The 17,259-nt window shown below is 36.0% G+C and overlaps 1 protein-coding gene across 1 annotated transcript in view; it reads left to right on the top strand.

The window, feature by feature from the left end:
• The window catches only part of LEKR1 (leucine, glutamate and lysine rich 1), a 191,813-nt gene that overhangs the window by 77,721 nt on the left and 96,833 nt on the right, over positions 1-17,259 (top strand). Inside the window, exons 5-6 of the mRNA XM_012642881.1 lie at positions 4,051-4,226; positions 16,230-16,415. Coding sequence (XP_012498335.1) covers positions 4,051-4,226; positions 16,230-16,415 — 362 coding nt within the window. The remainder of the gene's footprint in view (positions 1-4,050; positions 4,227-16,229; positions 16,416-17,259) is intronic.

Raw genomic sequence — 17,259 nt, 5'->3', positions numbered from 1 at the left:
CCCCTTTACTTTGAGTCTAAATGCATCCTTGCAGGTTAGATGCGTTTCCTGGAGACAGCAGATGCTTGGCTTGTTTTTTTTATCCATTCGTCCAGTCTATGTCTCTTGAGAGGGGAGTTCAAACCCTTCACATTTATTGAGAGAACCAATAAGTGGGGTGAATTACTGTTCATTCTGTTGGGTTGCATTTTGCTGCTTTGTTTTCTCTCTTGAGCCATTGTGGAATCTAGCCTTTGATCTTTAACTTTTGCGTGGTTTCACATTTGAGAGTGTTTATTGTGCTGATCCTTGTGTAATTCTGTTTTGAGTACTTCTTGGAGAGCTGGTCTTGTCTTGGTGAATTCCCTCAATCTTTGCTTATCTGAGAATGTCTTTATTTCTCCTTCATATATGAAACTTAGTTTTTTAGGGTACAAGATTCTAGGCTGGGCATTATTCTGTTTCAGAAGAGTGAGAATGGGACCTCAGTCTCTTCTTGCTTGTAGGGTTTCAGTTGAGAAATCTGGAGTTATTCTGATGGGCTTTCCTTTGTATGTTACTTGTTTCTTTCTCCTTACAGCTCGTACAAGGGCCTCTTTTGTGGCTATTTTGATCAATCTGATGACTGCGTGACGTGGTGTCTTTCTATTTGCATTGAATCTCCCTGGGGTCCATTGAGCTTCTTGTACCTGTATATCTAGATTTTTATCGAGGCCTGGAAAATTCTCCACTATTAATTCTTCAAATAGCTTATCCAGCCCTTGAGTGTTTTCTTCTTCATCTTCTGGAACCCCTATCACCCTCAGGTTCAGTTTTTTCACATAATCCCACATTTCTTGTAGGCTTATTTCTTTTCTCTTAATTTTCTGCTCGATTTCTGTAACTGACTTATTTAATTGGAAGGAGTTGTCTTCAGTCTCTGAGATTATTTCTTCTGTTTGATCTACCCTTTTTTTGAGACTTTCCATGGTGTTTTATAGTTCCCTGTATAAGTCCTTAATTTCCAGGAGATCGGTTTGATTTTTCTTTAATATTTCAATTTCTTTAGTGAATTTTTCTTCCAAGTCCTGGATTTTTTTTGTGGTTTCTTTGTGTTGGTTTTCCATTTTTTCTTGCATATCATTCAGTTTTCTTACAATCCATGTTTGAAATTCTTCTTCAGTCATTTTAGTGTTCTGAGTTTGGTTAACGTCCATTACTGGGGAGCTGTTGTTCCTCTTTGGAGGTGTGCTTTCCGTTTGAGTCTTCATACTTCCAGAGTTCTTTCGCTGGTTCCTCCCCATCTGGATCAGTTGTTCCTTCTTGCCTTTAGATTTTCGTTTGGATAATGACACGCCCTGTTTAGTCTCTGAGCCAGTAGGTGGTGTTTGTGGGTGAGATTCAACCACACCCTTTGTGATGAATCAGTAGATGCAGTAAAATGGTGTGCAGGATGACCTCCCTGTCAGTAGGCGGCACTTGCAGGGAGGAGCAAGCTGCAGTGCTGTTTTTGGGTCCTGTAGCTAGCTCTTATTCCTCTAGAGAGGCCCTCTTGTGCCTCAGGTGGTGGGTGGGGCCCTGGGATTTCCAGGTGTGTCCTTATTCTCCACCTCAGTGGGGGCAGCACCGGGAGTGAGTCTGGGTGGGGCTGGGTTGGGTAAACCTGCCCTCAGGCTCCACGACTGCTGTTAGCAGGGGTCAAAGGTCTGCTCTTTGTTTCTGTGCAGAGCTGCCGGGAGGGGCTGAAATGGCTCCACTCAGCTGAAAGTCTGGGCTTGGGGGGTTGGGCTGTCCATGACCCGCACTCTGGAGCAGGTCTCGCTCCCCTCCAATCTCCCCCTCTCCGTGTCCTCTCCCATGCCTCTGCCAGCAAGCGGGACCTCAGGCCAATGGATCTCCCCTGGCTGTGACGTGGGCCAGGAGGTTCCCTACCCAGGATCGTAGCCTGAGCTGGGTGCACAGCCCTCTTTTGGGAGGAGGGTTGCCGCTCCGGCAGGCTGATCTGCCCCTGAAGGGACACACTCCTCAGTAGGCTCTTTCACAGATCTCTCTTCTGTGCCCCGGGGCAGTGCGATCCTGACCTGGGTGTACGGATCTGGTCTGCAGGCCTGTCCCCTGGACCCTGGAGATCAATCCCTGACCCTGCCAGGGGGAGAGGTGCTGGTCTTGAATCCCTACAGGGTGCCCAAGCTGGATCGATTTCACTCCACCTCGGGATTTGCCCCACTCTCCTGGAGTCCCCAGGCAAGTAGCACCTGGGAGGGGCTGGCGGGTAGGGAGCTTGTGGTCTGAGTACTCCTCGGTCTGCTGTAGGGCCCCAAAAGGAAAGGTCCCGTTCCTTGGAGATGCCTCCGTGTGATGGCTAAATTGTCTCTCTGGGCACGCCCAGGTAGGGAGGGGGAAGGAGAGAATGGTGCACTATGGCGTCTGCCGATAGGCTTGGATCTGCGCCCGGGGAGGTGTCCCGAGGGTGCTGGGTACCCGGCACTGTGTCCGCAAGAGGCCACTGCTCACTGGCGGCAGCCATCTCTGGGCTGGTGTCAGCAGGTCTCTCCAGCCGCTCAGGAACCACCAGCAGTCCGAGATGCAAGGGTGGGGGAAGTTGACCGCTCCACCTACCCGTGTCGCTGGTCTCCAAGCCTCTCAGGACCTTTCTCCTTCCAGTTCTCCTCCGCAACGTCTTCCTGTGGAGTCTCCTGTAGTTTCAGGCACCCTTCCTTCCGACCCTCACCCGATGTTTCTCTGCTAGCTTATTTTTTTCTCTTTCTTCTAAAATTCATCTTTTTTGCAGAGACATTGTGACTGGCGGCTTTTCTCGTCCGTCTTGGCTTCCCTCAATCTAATTTTATAGTAATGATGTTTCTATTTTTTTTGGAGAAATCATATAAATTTAGGTCCCACACAACTTGGATCTGCTCTTAGCTAACAAGCTTGAATTTTCTATTTCTTGCCTTTCTCCCTTACAGAGACATCGACATCTACATCCAGTCTTTTCTTCTGTTAAATATCCCCAGCTGTCAAATAGGCCCCATACCCATGTATACAGCCTGATTTTAGCAGCTGCCCCACACTGGGCCCCTTAGCCCCTTAACTTGACTTAGTTCTTGGCCCCTGTCTTCCTGCCTTGTCAGAGTCTTCTTGGCTCTACATCAGGCTTTCCATCCTCACTTTTGGTTCCCTTGTTTTAGTGACCTATTTGAACTCTCTCTGTGCTTTCCGAAATCAACATCCTCCTTAGCTCCCAGCTCTGCACGCTGATTGAGTTATCGTTAGCACTTCTTACTTATTCATTCCTGAAATTGATAAGGAATCTGTTTTATTCACTCCTTCATTCATTCATCAATGTTTGTTGAGCACATACTATTAATATGTGGTCGGCACTGTGCTTGATGCTAACAAGATTGTGATGAGGAGACAGATAGAACCTCTGCATTACAGATCTTAGTCTACTTAGGGTCTTAAATATTGACCACATAACTACACTTTCATGACTTCAGTCACCTTTTCACTGATAACTCCTAAATTAATGTCTGCATGTTGCTTGATTATTGAGGAAATTATAGCCGGGATATCTGAAGTAATAAAAATCACTGAGGTGACAAAAAGCATGTGATTACTTTAAGCTGTGGGATTTGATGAAGCAAAACACTGGATCAGTCACTGTGAATGGTTTTATTATCACCCCCAAATTTTATACTGCTTCTGGAACCATAGTATGTGGGAAGTATGCTAAGAATCTAAGATTCTCATTTAGGCTCTATGACTACATTGCTCTGACCTAATTTTCTTCACTAAATGTTTACTGTTGAATTAATAAAAAAAAAAAGAGTAATAGAATAAATACATATGAAGATAATTAGCTATCTTTGTAGTTAAAGTGGCAAAATGGCAATGAGTTATATACCTTAGTTTACCTATTTCCAGTTTATATCTGTTGTCTCAGTATAATATGAATAGCACCCTCTTTTGCTTTCAAAATTGTCTCCAACTAGACAATAGATTATATGGACACTCTAAAACCACTTTTTTAAGAAATATTTTTTGTTATGCTTACTGTTTTTAAAAAAATCCTATTTTTTTATTACTTTACAGTCAAAGATTGTCGGAGTACAAATATTTTTGGAATAAGACTCTTTCATTACTTACTTTTACTAAAAGAGAACTAACAAGTATTAAAAATGAAGTATATGATAATTTTCAAAACTGGACTTCACTGAAAGGAGAAGTTTTTCTACAAATTAAATCTATAAGTGAAACAGCCTTGACAGGTTTGTTACGTATATTTAGAACATAATTGTCCTTTTTTGTTAAATGGTACATCTTAAGAAATGAAATAATGATATTTTATGTGATGGGAATTAGGATTAACTTTTTAAACCTGTTACCAATTGGGAGACTAGATAACCATTAAGATCTATGCTAATGCTGAAATTTAATAATTATAGGCTGATCTAAGATAAGCTATGATACATCTATCTTGAGCTGTGGACAAGTCTGGTTATTACTATTAGATATACCAATTTGTATTTTTAAAACTTTTTTTCTTTTAATGGCTGAGTACCTCACATTAGATCATCTTTCCCACAGATAACAACCATAAATTCTGGACAAAATAGCTACCTAAAAACATTTGAGCGTGACCCAAACCAAGCACCTAATGGAGGGAGTGTCGAAAATTAAAAGGAGGCATATTATTAAGTGAAAGATGCTAATCTGAAAAGGCTACATACTGTATTATTCCAACTATACAACATTCTGGAAAAGACTAAACTGTAGAATAGTAAAAAGATCCGTGGTTGCCAGGAAATCTGGGCCAGGAAGGATGAATAAGTGGAGCATGGAGGATTTTTAGGGCAGTGAAACTATTAATATTTTCTATGATACTACAATGGTGGATACATGTCATTATACATTTGTCAAAATCCATAAAATACACAACAACAAGAGTGAACTCTAATGTAAGCTATGAATTTTGGGTGGTAATAATATGTTAATGCTGATTCATCAATTGTAGCAAATGTACCACTCCAGTGCACGGTGTCCATAGCAAGGGAGGTCATACATATGGAGATGGGGGTATTTGGGAATTTTCTGTACTTTCAGCTCAATTTTCCTGTGAACCTGAAACTGCTCTAAAAAACAGCCTGTTAAAAATTTTTTTAGAAACACTGAAAGGAAGACATGACAGTAGGCAGATTCCTTTTATTTATTTTTTATTTTTATTTTTTTAGGGTAAATTACTTTTAAATTTTTTTTAAGGCTGTTGGACTGAGAGCAGGGTATAGTTTCCTTCATGCAGGGAAGCTGAAATTCTGATAGAAGTCTATAGTATTTTTGGGTCCGAAGATTGGAAGACAGAGATCAAGGCAGCCTTAGCCTCTGAGAAGTGAGAGGATATCCTAGAAAAGTGTTAGCCAGAAAGAGAGAGGGCAAATTTTGCATATAAACTCTCTCTAAATCTCTCAATTATCCCTGAAATATATGTGCACAAGGAAGACTCTAAACAGCCCACTGAAAACCAAAATAATTGATATTTTAGCTGTCATCTATCCCAGGGGAAATAGGAAAGAGATTTAGTAGTTTTGAGTTTGGCTAAATTAACTGCTGGTTAAAACAAAACAAAACAAAAAGTCAGTACTTGGAGGAGGAACATAAAAGAACCAAGAGTCTCCATAACACAACATCCACAATGTTCAAGATATAACCCAAAATTACTTAACCTAGGAAGAAACAGGAAAATATGGCCCATATCCAAAAGAATAGACAGTGAATAAGAGACCAACACTGAGTTGACCAAGAAGGTATTATCAGCTGATCAGGATTTTAAATCAACTGTTATAACTGTGCTCAGGACATAAAGGAAAATGTGCTAGTAGTGAATAAAAAAGAGAAAATCTCAGTGAGAAACTGTTAAAAATGGGAAATTCAAAAATTAAAAAATATAATACTGAAATAATTCAGTGGATGAACTTTTATAGCATATTGCATCTGCAGAAAAATCAGTGAACTTTAAGATAGATCAATAGAAATTATTCAGTTTGAAGAGATAAACATAAAAAAAAAAAAAATGAACGGAGCCCCAGGGTCCTTAAGAGAGAATAAATTGCACCATCACTGACAAATATGGGTAAATTTAAAAGACTTTTTTCTTTTGAATTTAAAAAGAATTTACATGCTTATTTAAAGCAAAAAGTATTATACTGTGGAGCTTATAAACTATATCATTGTAGCATATAACAAGTAGAGCATAAAAGATGGAGGGAATAAATGGATCCATTTGGTTGTACTCTTTTTATATTTTATGTGACATGATGGAATATTTATTTTATTTATGCTAAAAAGCTAAGGATGTATAGTATAATTCCTAAAGCAACCACTAAAAGAAAAAATACAAAGATATGTAACTAAAAAGCTAATAAATAAGTTAAAAGATAACTTTTGACCAGGAGTGGTGGCTCACACCTGTAATCCTAGCACTCTGGGAGGCTGAGACAGGAGGATCGCTTGAGCTCAGGAGTTCGAGACCAGTCTGAACAGGAGCGAGACCCCATCTCTACAAAAATAGAAAAATTAGCTGGGCGTGGTGGCACGTGCCTGTAGTCCAAGCTACTCAGAAGACTGAGGCAGGAGGATCGCTTGAGCCCAGGAATTTGAGGTTGTGGTGAGCTTCAATGATGCCACTGCACTCTACCCAGGGTGATAGAGCAAGAGCCTGTCTCAAAAATAAATAAAGAAAAAATTTTTAAAAATGTAAAAATGGTAACTCTTTAAAAGGTGTTCAAATAATAAAAAGACGGAGGATTAAACATCACCTGACTCGTAAGATTTATTATAAGGCTGCAGTAATCAAATCAGTATAGTACTGGCATATGGATCAATAAAAGATCAGTAGAATAAAATAGCCTGGTATGTGACCTCTACTTATATGATCATTTGACTTTTGACAGAAGCACCAAAACAATCCAGTGGGAAAAAGAAAGTCTTTCAACAAATTGTGCTAAAACAATTGCGTACCCATATGGAAAAATAAAAATATACCTCAATTCCTACATTATACATAAAAATTAATTCAAGATAAATCATTAAGCTAAATGTAAAAGATAAAACTATAAAACTACTAGAAGAAACAGCAAAACATTTGCATGACTTGATAGTAAATGGTTTCTTGGCTAGGACACAGAAGTAAGAACTATAGAAGAATAAAAATTGATGAATTAGATCTCAAGATTAAAAACGTCTGCTCATCAAAAGATGCCATTAAGAAAATAAGTAGGTAAGTCACAGAGAAAAATATTTTCAAAATGTGACAAAGGATTGTTGTGCAAGTTACATAAAGAATGCCCACAAATCAATAATAAAAGGACAAACAGTCCCATCAAAAATGGCCAAAAGATTTGAACAGACACTTTAAAGGGAGGATATACAAATAGCCAATAAAGATGAGAAAAAACGTTCAACATTATTAGCCCACCTGACTGGTTAAAATGAAAAAGACAACAGCAAATGTTAGAGAGAAAGTAGAGCAACTGGAATCCTCATACAATTTGGTGAGAGTGTAAAATGTGGCAGCCACTTTGAAAAAAGATCCAACAGTTTCTTATTAAAACTAAAGATACATCTATCCAATGACCCTGAAATTCCACTCTTTGGAATTTACCCAAGAGAATGTCCACAAAATACTTGTAGGAGACTATTCAGCAACTTTATTTGAGCTGAATTCAAAATATTCTAAAACTGGAAAAAGCCCAGGAGTATATCAATAGGAGAATGGATTATCAAAAAAACAACTGAACACATGTAATGGAATGTGTAATGAACTGCAGGTAATGCAGTAACCTGGATAAACTTTGAAAATATTATGCTTCCTGAAAGTAGCCTTACATAAATAATGCATATTGTATTATTATATACATGGTGTTCTAGAATAGGCAAAACTAATCTATGGTGAGATAAAAACAGAACAGTGGTTGCCTTGGAGGACAGGATTGACTGGAAAAGCATAAGGGGAACTTTCTGTGGTGATAGTAATGCTCTGTTTTCATAGGGGTTTGGTTTACACAGCTGGATGCATTTGTCAAAACTCATCTATTGGTACACTTACGATTTGTGCATTTCTTTGTATGTGAGTTTTACTTGAAAATAAAAAGAAATATATACAAATATTGAACTCTAATCTGTATGCTGAAGTGTTTAGGAGAGAAGTATATTTATATCTGCAACTTACCTTGACATTCGTTAAAAAAAAAGATCAATGGATGGATAAACTGTTTGATAGACAAATATGTGATAAAACAAATATTAATTGTAATCTTGGTGGTGTGTATATTTATATTTTCTATACAATTCTTTTGACTTTTCTGTGTTTTTAAATTTTCATGGCTAAATGTTGGAAAAAAGAAATCATTTTAAACCATGAATTTTATCATATAACATGTGCCTTCAGAAATGCATTTGTATATGACAATATCCTTTTGAATTTTTAAATTAGCTTTAAGAATTAAATTTAGGCAAATAGAGGAATATTATAACAAATAACCATGTAAAGTATAACTATATTATTAACTGTAGCAGGGAAAAGATTCCTCTGACACAGATACGCAGATACTGGAAGATGAAAGTCCATAGATGAACATTGCAGGTCCAAAGGATATGGGTAGCACAGTGACAGAGTCTCCTACAAGTAATAATATAGATATACTTTACATAATGTATTTCATCATACAAATATACTCTATGCATCATTTCCATTATTCGAACATTCATATGTATCTTTTTGTGGATATATGTTTTTGTTTCTTTTTGGTAAATACCTAGGAGTGGGATGGCTGGGCCATATGGCAGGTTATATTTAACTTTTTAAAAAACTACCCAAGTTTTCCAAAGTGGCTGTACCTTTCACATTTCTACCAGCAGTGTGCAAGAGCTCTATTTGCTCCACATTCTTGCCAACACTTAGTATTGTCAGTCTCTTTAATCGTAGTCATTGTATTGCAATATGTATGGAAGATATTAATCCACGTTTCAAATTATCTCATTTATAATTTTTGAGTGTCTCATCACATCTTATTATAGAATATTTACCTCATAATTTCAGTAATAATGAACTCAATACTACTAGAATAGAAAAGGCATTAACTCTACCAGTTTTTGTTTTCGTTTGTGTCGCATTGTTAATATTGTCTGTAATTCATGTTTTCTTTTCAGGAATCTTTTAAGCCAATTGTTCATTTTAGGGCAGTTATTTTTGTTAAACTGGATAGCCAGGAAGACACAGAGCAATATGTCACAAACACAGAAAAGGAAAGAACAAGCAAGGACATACTGACAACCCCTCTGTGTGGAGGAACAATACTCCTCTCTCAGTAAACCTCACTCACTTTATTCTCCCTGAACATGATCCATGACCATGACTGTATGATATATAGAAAGAGGGAGGTACTTCAGGTTCCTCAAGGGGAAATTGGCTAACAATCTCCCAGAACAAGTAGCTGCCCCTTCTTGTGGTTTAGGTCTTAGTTCAGATTCATGTCCTAAAAAGATTTTTGCTGACCACCCTAGTTAAAGTTGTCTTCCCTTACACTTCTTCTCTATCCCAATTTTCTCTTTCATTTTCAATAATATTTATCACTGTCAGAAATATTCTTATCCATTTATTGACTTATGTGTTTACTGTTAGTTTCCTCCTACTAATCTCCCCAGAGATAGGAATTTTGACTGCTCTACTAAATGCTGTATTCTTAGTATTTTAAGAGAATTGTGCATGTCACATAGTAGCTAGTCAGTGAACTTTGTGGAATTGAAGTGGAAGTAAAAAGTACAGCCAAATTTTAATAGCGAGATTCCTGATAATCTTTATATTCTTTTTTAAAATCTCTGAGTATTTTCTAAGGTTTGTTGGGTAATGTTTATATATTACTTCTATAATCTGAGAAGAGAGTAGAGTCTTCATTCTGAGCTGCACTTGCCTGAAAGCCAGGAACACATTTTATGTGGGTTATTATCAGTAGCATAATTCTTAATCAGATTTTTTTTTTTTTTTGAGATAGGGCCTCACTCTGTGGGCAGGGCTAGAGTGCAGTACATCATCATAGCTCACTGTAACCTCAAACTGATGGGCTGAAGTGATTCTCCTCCCTCAGCTTCCTGAGTAGCTGGGACTACAGGCATGCAACAGCACACCCAGCTAATTTATTTTATTTTTACTTTTTGTAGAAACAGGGTCTCACTGTTGCCCGGGCTGGTCTCAAACTCCTGGGTTCAAGCGATCCTCCCCTCTTGGCCTCCCCAAGTGCTGGGATTACAGGTGTTAACCGCAACTAAGAGACTAAAAAGCATAAAGACTTTCACTGTCCATTAGGTTAGCCACCAGCCACACATGGCTACTGAGCACTTGAAATGTGGCTATAGCCTCTTTTTGAAATGATAACATTTTAGATATATGGAGTTAAATAAAGTACACTGTTAAAATTAAATTTACATGTTTATTTTTACATTTTAAAAATTTTGCTTATTTTTACATTTTAAAAATTTTATTTATTTTTAAAATTTATATATTTTTAATATGATTACTGGAAATTTAAAATTATAAATATGGCTTGCATTATATATATTACTATTGGACATTACTGTATGGGTATATAACTTATAGCTTTTCTCCTAAAAAAGGGAACAAAGTTAATATTTTTCACTTGTAATTTTTTAAAAATCTGTATAATTAGACTCATAAAAATAAACTCAAATAGTTTTTGACAAGGGTACACAAGCAACTCAATGGAGGAAGGATAGTCCTTTTAACAAATGGTGCTAGAACAATTTGATATCCTTAGGCCAAAAGAAAAAAGAAAAAGAACCTTGACCTAAACCTCACATTTTATACAAAACTCAAAATTGATTGATCACAGACTTAATTGTAAAATATAAAACTTTTAGGAAAAAAAAAAGAAAATCTTTGGGACCTAGAATTAGACAAAGAGTTCTTAGATTTGAACCAAAGTATGATACCTAAAAGGAAAAATTGATAAATTGGATCTCAGCAATATTAAGAATTTTTTCTCTGTGATTGACCCTGTTAAAAGAATAAACAGAAAAACTATGGACTGGGAGAAAATGTTTGCAAGCCACATATCCAACAAGGCATTTGTATGTAGAATATGTAAAGAACTCTTAAAACTCTACATTAAAAAATCCAATCAGAAAATAGGCAAAATATATAAGCAGAAATTTCACCAAAGATGATATATAGATGGCAAATAAGTACATGCAAAACTGTTCAGCATCATTAGCCATCGGGGAAATGCAAAATAAAACCATAACGAAATACTACTACACATCTATTAGAATGTCTAAAATTAAAAAGACTGACCATACCAAGTGTTAGCAAGGATCAGAGAAACCAGATTACTCAACATTGCTAGTAGGGTGGTAGTAGCAAATATTCAAACGAGAACTGCACCTGCGGCGGCTCCACCCGGGCCCGCGCCCTAGGCTTCAAGGCTCACCGCAGGGTGGTAGTAGCAAATATTCAAACAAGGACTTGAAGGCTGAAGTGGAGAAGGGTTAAAAAGACGTTTAATTTAATAAAATTAAAAAAAAATTAATTAAAAAATAAGAAAAAGGAAAAAACATTGCTAATATGAATGTACAATGGTATAGCCATTCTAGAAAATAATTTTGCAATTTCCTCTAAAACTAAAAATGCATTTACCACATGACCCAACATTTGTATTCCTAGGCATTTATCCTAGAGAAATTAAAACCTATGTTCACAAAAAAAACTTGTATGTATATATTCTTAGCAGCTTTATACATAATATCCCCAAACTGGAAACAACTCAATGTCATTCAATGGATGAAGGACAAACCATGCTATATCCGTACCATATAATACTACTTAGCAAAAGAAGGGAACACATTAATACATGCAACAACTTGAATGAACCTCAAGGAAATTATGTTGAGTGAAAACATTCAATCTCCGAAGCTTACATAATGTATGATTCTATTTATATAGCATTCTTGAAATAACAAAATTATAGATGTAGAGAACAGATTAGTGGTATCCAGGGATTAGGGATGAGTGGGGATAGTGGTAGGTTTGGCTATAAAGGTATAACAGGAGTAAGCTTCATGGTAATAGAACAATTCTGTATTTTGACTGCGGCAGTGGTTATATGAAGCTACACTTGTGATAAAATTGCATGGAATTATACACACACACACACACACACACACACACACACTCACATAACTGTAAAAATCTGAACAAATTCTATGGATTATACCAATGTCAGTTTCCTAGTTTGATAATGTACTACAGTTATAAAAAGTGTCAACATGAGCAGAAGTATGGTTAAGGGGAGACAGGACTTCCCTCATACATTTTTTTGCAACTTCTTGTAAATCTATAATTATTTTAAAATAAAAATTTTTTAAAAATCTGTGTAGTGTTTTTTGATTCCTTCATTTAATAAATCTAGTCACTGATGCTTTTTTCCTATTATTGTAATAAAACTATGTAAAGTCTTGTGAATTAGTGATCACACCATGTAACATCAGAATGCCTTGATAATAAGGTTATATAAAGAGGTTTCCTAATGATATAATGACCTAACATAATTTTAAATTCACTTGACTAAGATCACAGGACTAAAACCAACAGAAAAATTTTTATCAAGGTAAAGAAATTGATTACATAAAATTAATACTAATAATCGTACATGCATTAGCTCATGAATTATATAATAGCACTTATTCTAAAAGCTAAAAACATATATTGGCTATAAACTTTCACAATATTGCAAACATTTTAAATAACAAATATTCTAAAATATAGTGTGATGGGCTGAATTGTGTCCCCCAACTCCCATCCAATTCATATGTTGAGGTATTGAAGTCCTAATCCCCAGTATTTAGAATGTAACTGCATTTGGAAATAGGGTTTTTAAAGAGGTAACTAAATTAAAATGAGGTCATTAGGGTGGTCCCTAATCCCATCTGACTGGTGTCATAAAAGAAGAAAGTTTGTACTCAGACACCAAGAGACACCATGTGAAGACATAGGGCAGAGAGGGACCTAGAACAGATCCTTTCTTCACTGCCCGCAGAAGGAACCAGTCTTGCTGACACCTTGATAAACTTCTAGCTTCCAGAACTATGAAAAAATATTAATAAATTTCTGTCATTTAAGCCACCCAATCTGTGGTACTTTCTTACGGCAGTCCTAGCAAACTAATAAATAAAGTAAACCCCGTACACATTTTACAATATTATTCAGCTCCTTTAAAAGAGTTGCATGTTAAAATTAAGTTAGGTTTTAAAATCAAAGTACAAAACAGAAACACCATTCCTAGAAAAAGGCATTGCTTAATATTTTATTGCTGATAATGTATGCTGAATATTGAACAGCAGATATGAGTGAAGTATTTCCTATTCTTCTAGTGAATGCATATTGTTTTATGTAATCAATATTTTTAAATTTAAATATTTGTAGATTAGATTTTCTTAAGAGCATACTTATTTTAATAAAATAACTTTCAGATAACAAACTTTTTACCAAGGCAGAATATTTATCAGGTGAAAAATCAAATTTGCTTCCACTCCCAAACTACTATTGCCTAAATGGCTCTTGAACTTTTAAAATTCAAATCTAGAATTAGGCTTAGAAATGTAGTCCACGTTTTTCACAAAACTGATGAAATTGGGGATAGAATAGGCCTATTTTCTTATCCTATTAAAAATGTTTCTTTCTTTTGGAAGTATGTTTTAACTGTCTAACCTACTCCGACAGTAAGAAATATGAGACTCAAAATGCCTGCCTCTGAAATGATGGCTGAGATAAATACATATTCAGGATCTTCAACTAGTGGTATATTAGAAACTAATTTAGAAGCTTTGCCCAACAATGCCTTTACTCATTTAATAGGTATTTGTTGAGCTCCTCTTAATTCTAGGACATTGTGGTAGAAATTATGGGGGGAATGAAAACAAGTAAGATATTATGTCTGGCCTAAAATAATTTATAGTCCAATAGTAGATCACATGTATGCATGTGATCAGTGCAGTACAAATGGTGCAAATTGTTGTGAGTTCCAGGAAGATCAAGGTCATGTCCAGATCTGGTCAGAAAAGATTTCTGCCCAGAAGTAGCATTTGAGCTGTGATAGGCTGAATGTGTGAGGATAGGAGGACCTTTCTCACGGAGTGATGCTGAGACAGGGAAGGCCCAAGGTGGATATTACACAATGACAAGTATAGGTTGACCTGGTATGGATCATAATTTCTGAACCCTAAACTGAGACACATGATTGACAAGTATGAAATTGCATAAAAGCAAAGGTAGAATTGAATCTTTGACACCAGGAGTGCCATAGGTACAGGAACGTTTAGTTTGCCGAGGGCAAGTTAACTCACTTCCATTGTATTTACTTTTTCCTTACTCCATATTAGGAATGTTGCAGTCCCTCTTAGTTTTGAAATCTTGCTGTACTTTTCCATGTGTTAGAATGTATTTTACAAATAAATTTGTATTGCAGGTTTTTATTTTAATGTCAGATAGAAAGTCACACTGACATGAGTAGTTATTTTAGAGTTTAGTGTACATTAACAGAGTCAGCTTGCTAACCTAAGTAGTGCCATTTTGGCAAATGATAAACAGGTGACAGCATGTGTGTGCCCCTCTGCAGTGTCATTCTGACTTAAACACAGACAGATACGAGTATGGAATGGTACGGTTTATTCAGCCATAAGAAGTCACCTTTATGGATACAGCAATACCCAGAAAGACTTCTTAGATGTAAAGGAAAACTAACCTTATTTTCTTTAGCTACATTCTTTTTAAAACTTTAGCATATAGATATTTTTAGGGAATACAATTCCCACATAATCACTGGACTACAGTAGACCCCCACTTACTTGGTCCCTGCCAAATTATTTCTCCAGATTTTCTATTTTGTGCAGGAACTAAAAGTGAAGAAGATGCCAGAGCCCTTGTGCTCATGCACCAGGTCTGTCGTAAATGCCACTTTTTCTCCCAGACGTACTTTTTACCCACAGAAAGACATTTTGCTTTTCTCTCCTTGGTCCTCATTCCTGAACCTGCTCATCACCTTCTCTTAAGTCATGCTCTTTTTAGTGCCTCATCCTAGCTCACTGCTTTACTTCTCCCGTAGCCATTTGCTGGCCTTATTTCCTCTGCTGCCATGTCTGTCCTGTATACCTTTGCTTCTGGTCTTCACCCATGTGGCTGCTATTTCTGCTCTGGTGGCTGCAAGAGCAATAAACCGAGCCGACCTCCTTTGCCATCCGATCGTAAGCTGAACCCATCACACAGCTCAGTCAGGATGGGCTAACCAAAGAAGGGAATGTCAAGTGAACCCTCTGGGAAAGCGAACTATCCAGATTTTCATGTAGATCACATCCTCATCAATTCAATTAATTGTGGTTGTACACATTTTATAGTATTTTATTGTTTTGTGTGTGTTCTTGTAATTTAAGGGTAAAGGTAAGGGTAGGTTAAAGCAGCAGTGCAGAAAAGAATGATGGAGGGGGAGCTTGCTAATTATCATTCCGAAGGATAATGTGCTCTATGCATTTCTCACAAAATTATATAAAAGTAGCACATTTAAATCTGAGTTCTGAAGACATTTTTATTAAACTTAATTTAAGTAGATAGAATAATGACAATAATGGCTATGATGAATTCTGGTCTTATTTTGGGGGGGGAAGAGTACTATTAGACTCATTAAGATATATTAACTAATGTTTTTTGCCTATAAATTTATTATTTTTAGACTCTACATCCTTCTAGTCCTCTCTACTCCTACTACTTTTCTTCATAATTTGTATAGAATGTATCCTAGTTACTCTCCTGCAGATGCTACCGAACCAGCTCATGTTAACATATTTAAATTTACTTTTCTGATACATTTTGCAAGAAAACAATGTAATTTCAATAAAACCCAGACCATTACACAGATAATATGTTTTTTATTTATGTAAGTGTTTAAAAACAGGTTATATTGCCATTTAATGCAATTTAAAGGCTAAAAAAATTACTAAAAGATTTCATGCATTATTAAGCATGATAGCCCTTTTTCTCATTTCTTTTTCAGAATGGCTACTGAATTTAAATTTAACCTTTTGCTTAGGTGTCATTAGAATCTCAGAAAACTCAGCTTTCAATTATTAATTTCCTAAAAGAAACTAATCAATTTTTGGAGAAATGTTTTATGATTCAATGTTGACTATTTGTAAACTTTGAATTTGCTTTACAGAAATAGACATACTAAATAAAAGTTTGACAGTGTCCCAGAAAAATAAGCTATGTCTTGAAGAGGAAATGAAAAATCTGAAATTGTTGTCAGATGCAGCCATATTGAAGTCTCAGCAGATTCAGACATCCAAACAACAGGAAGTAAACTTGCAAACCAGATGCTATGATTTGCAAAAGGAAGCACTAGGTAAAGAACATTCTTTGTTGCTGTTGTTAACAACTCGCTTTATAGCTATATAAGGAAATGTCTAAATTTTTTCTTATAATCATAACAGAGAATTGATTTATTTTGTATTTGCAAATATGCCTAATTATTACTAACTATGGTGATAACTGTGTCTGTGATCAATATTTGCTATTATTCCTTCCAATTTTGTCATTTAGAATGATAAGACTTAAGTGGATATATGAAACACATTTCAACTACAAAGTAAGATTTCAGAAAACCAGTGGACTTTACTTTGGTATATCTATGTTTTCCTATATTTCCTTCTAAAAGCGAATCTAAATTTTTAGGCAATTCTTTATTTTCCCAAATGAAAAGATTAAAAATTGTGTTTGGGGCCCTGTGGGCAAAGTTTTTAAACATGTCTCTATCTCAGAGGAATGCATGTCTTGGCCATAAGTCTGAAGAGTTGGTACTTTTACCTGAAGACATTACGGAATCGTTGAAAATTGGTAATCAGGAAAATGATACCATAAAAACAGTGATTTAGAAAAATTAATCTGTTAGCAATGAATGAAGGTTAGAGCCAAGGAGTCATTTAGAAAATATCTTTGCCAGTAACCCAATCCCAAAGCTAACCTGAAATAGGGAAGGAAACTTACATTTTTTAGGTCCTAAGTGTTTAACTTTCTGTTTCTGGCTTATTTCATTTAATGTAATATCCTCCATTATATGCAGTTCCATCTATGTTGCTGTGAATAATAGGATTTCATTCATTTTTATGACTGAATAGTATCCCATTGTGTATGTATATATATATTAATACCACATTTTGTTTATTCCTTGATAATTTTTAGGAGCATTT

The sequence above is a fragment of the Propithecus coquereli genome, unplaced genomic scaffold, assembly GCF_000956105.1.
Source record: "Propithecus coquereli isolate 6110/MARCELLA unplaced genomic scaffold, Pcoq_1.0 Scaffold19, whole genome shotgun sequence".
NCBI classification, from domain to species: Eukaryota; Metazoa; Chordata; class Mammalia; order Primates; family Indriidae; genus Propithecus; species Propithecus coquereli.
Note: the sequence above shows the minus strand (reverse complement) of the source record. Positions and strands in the feature narration are given on the sequence as shown.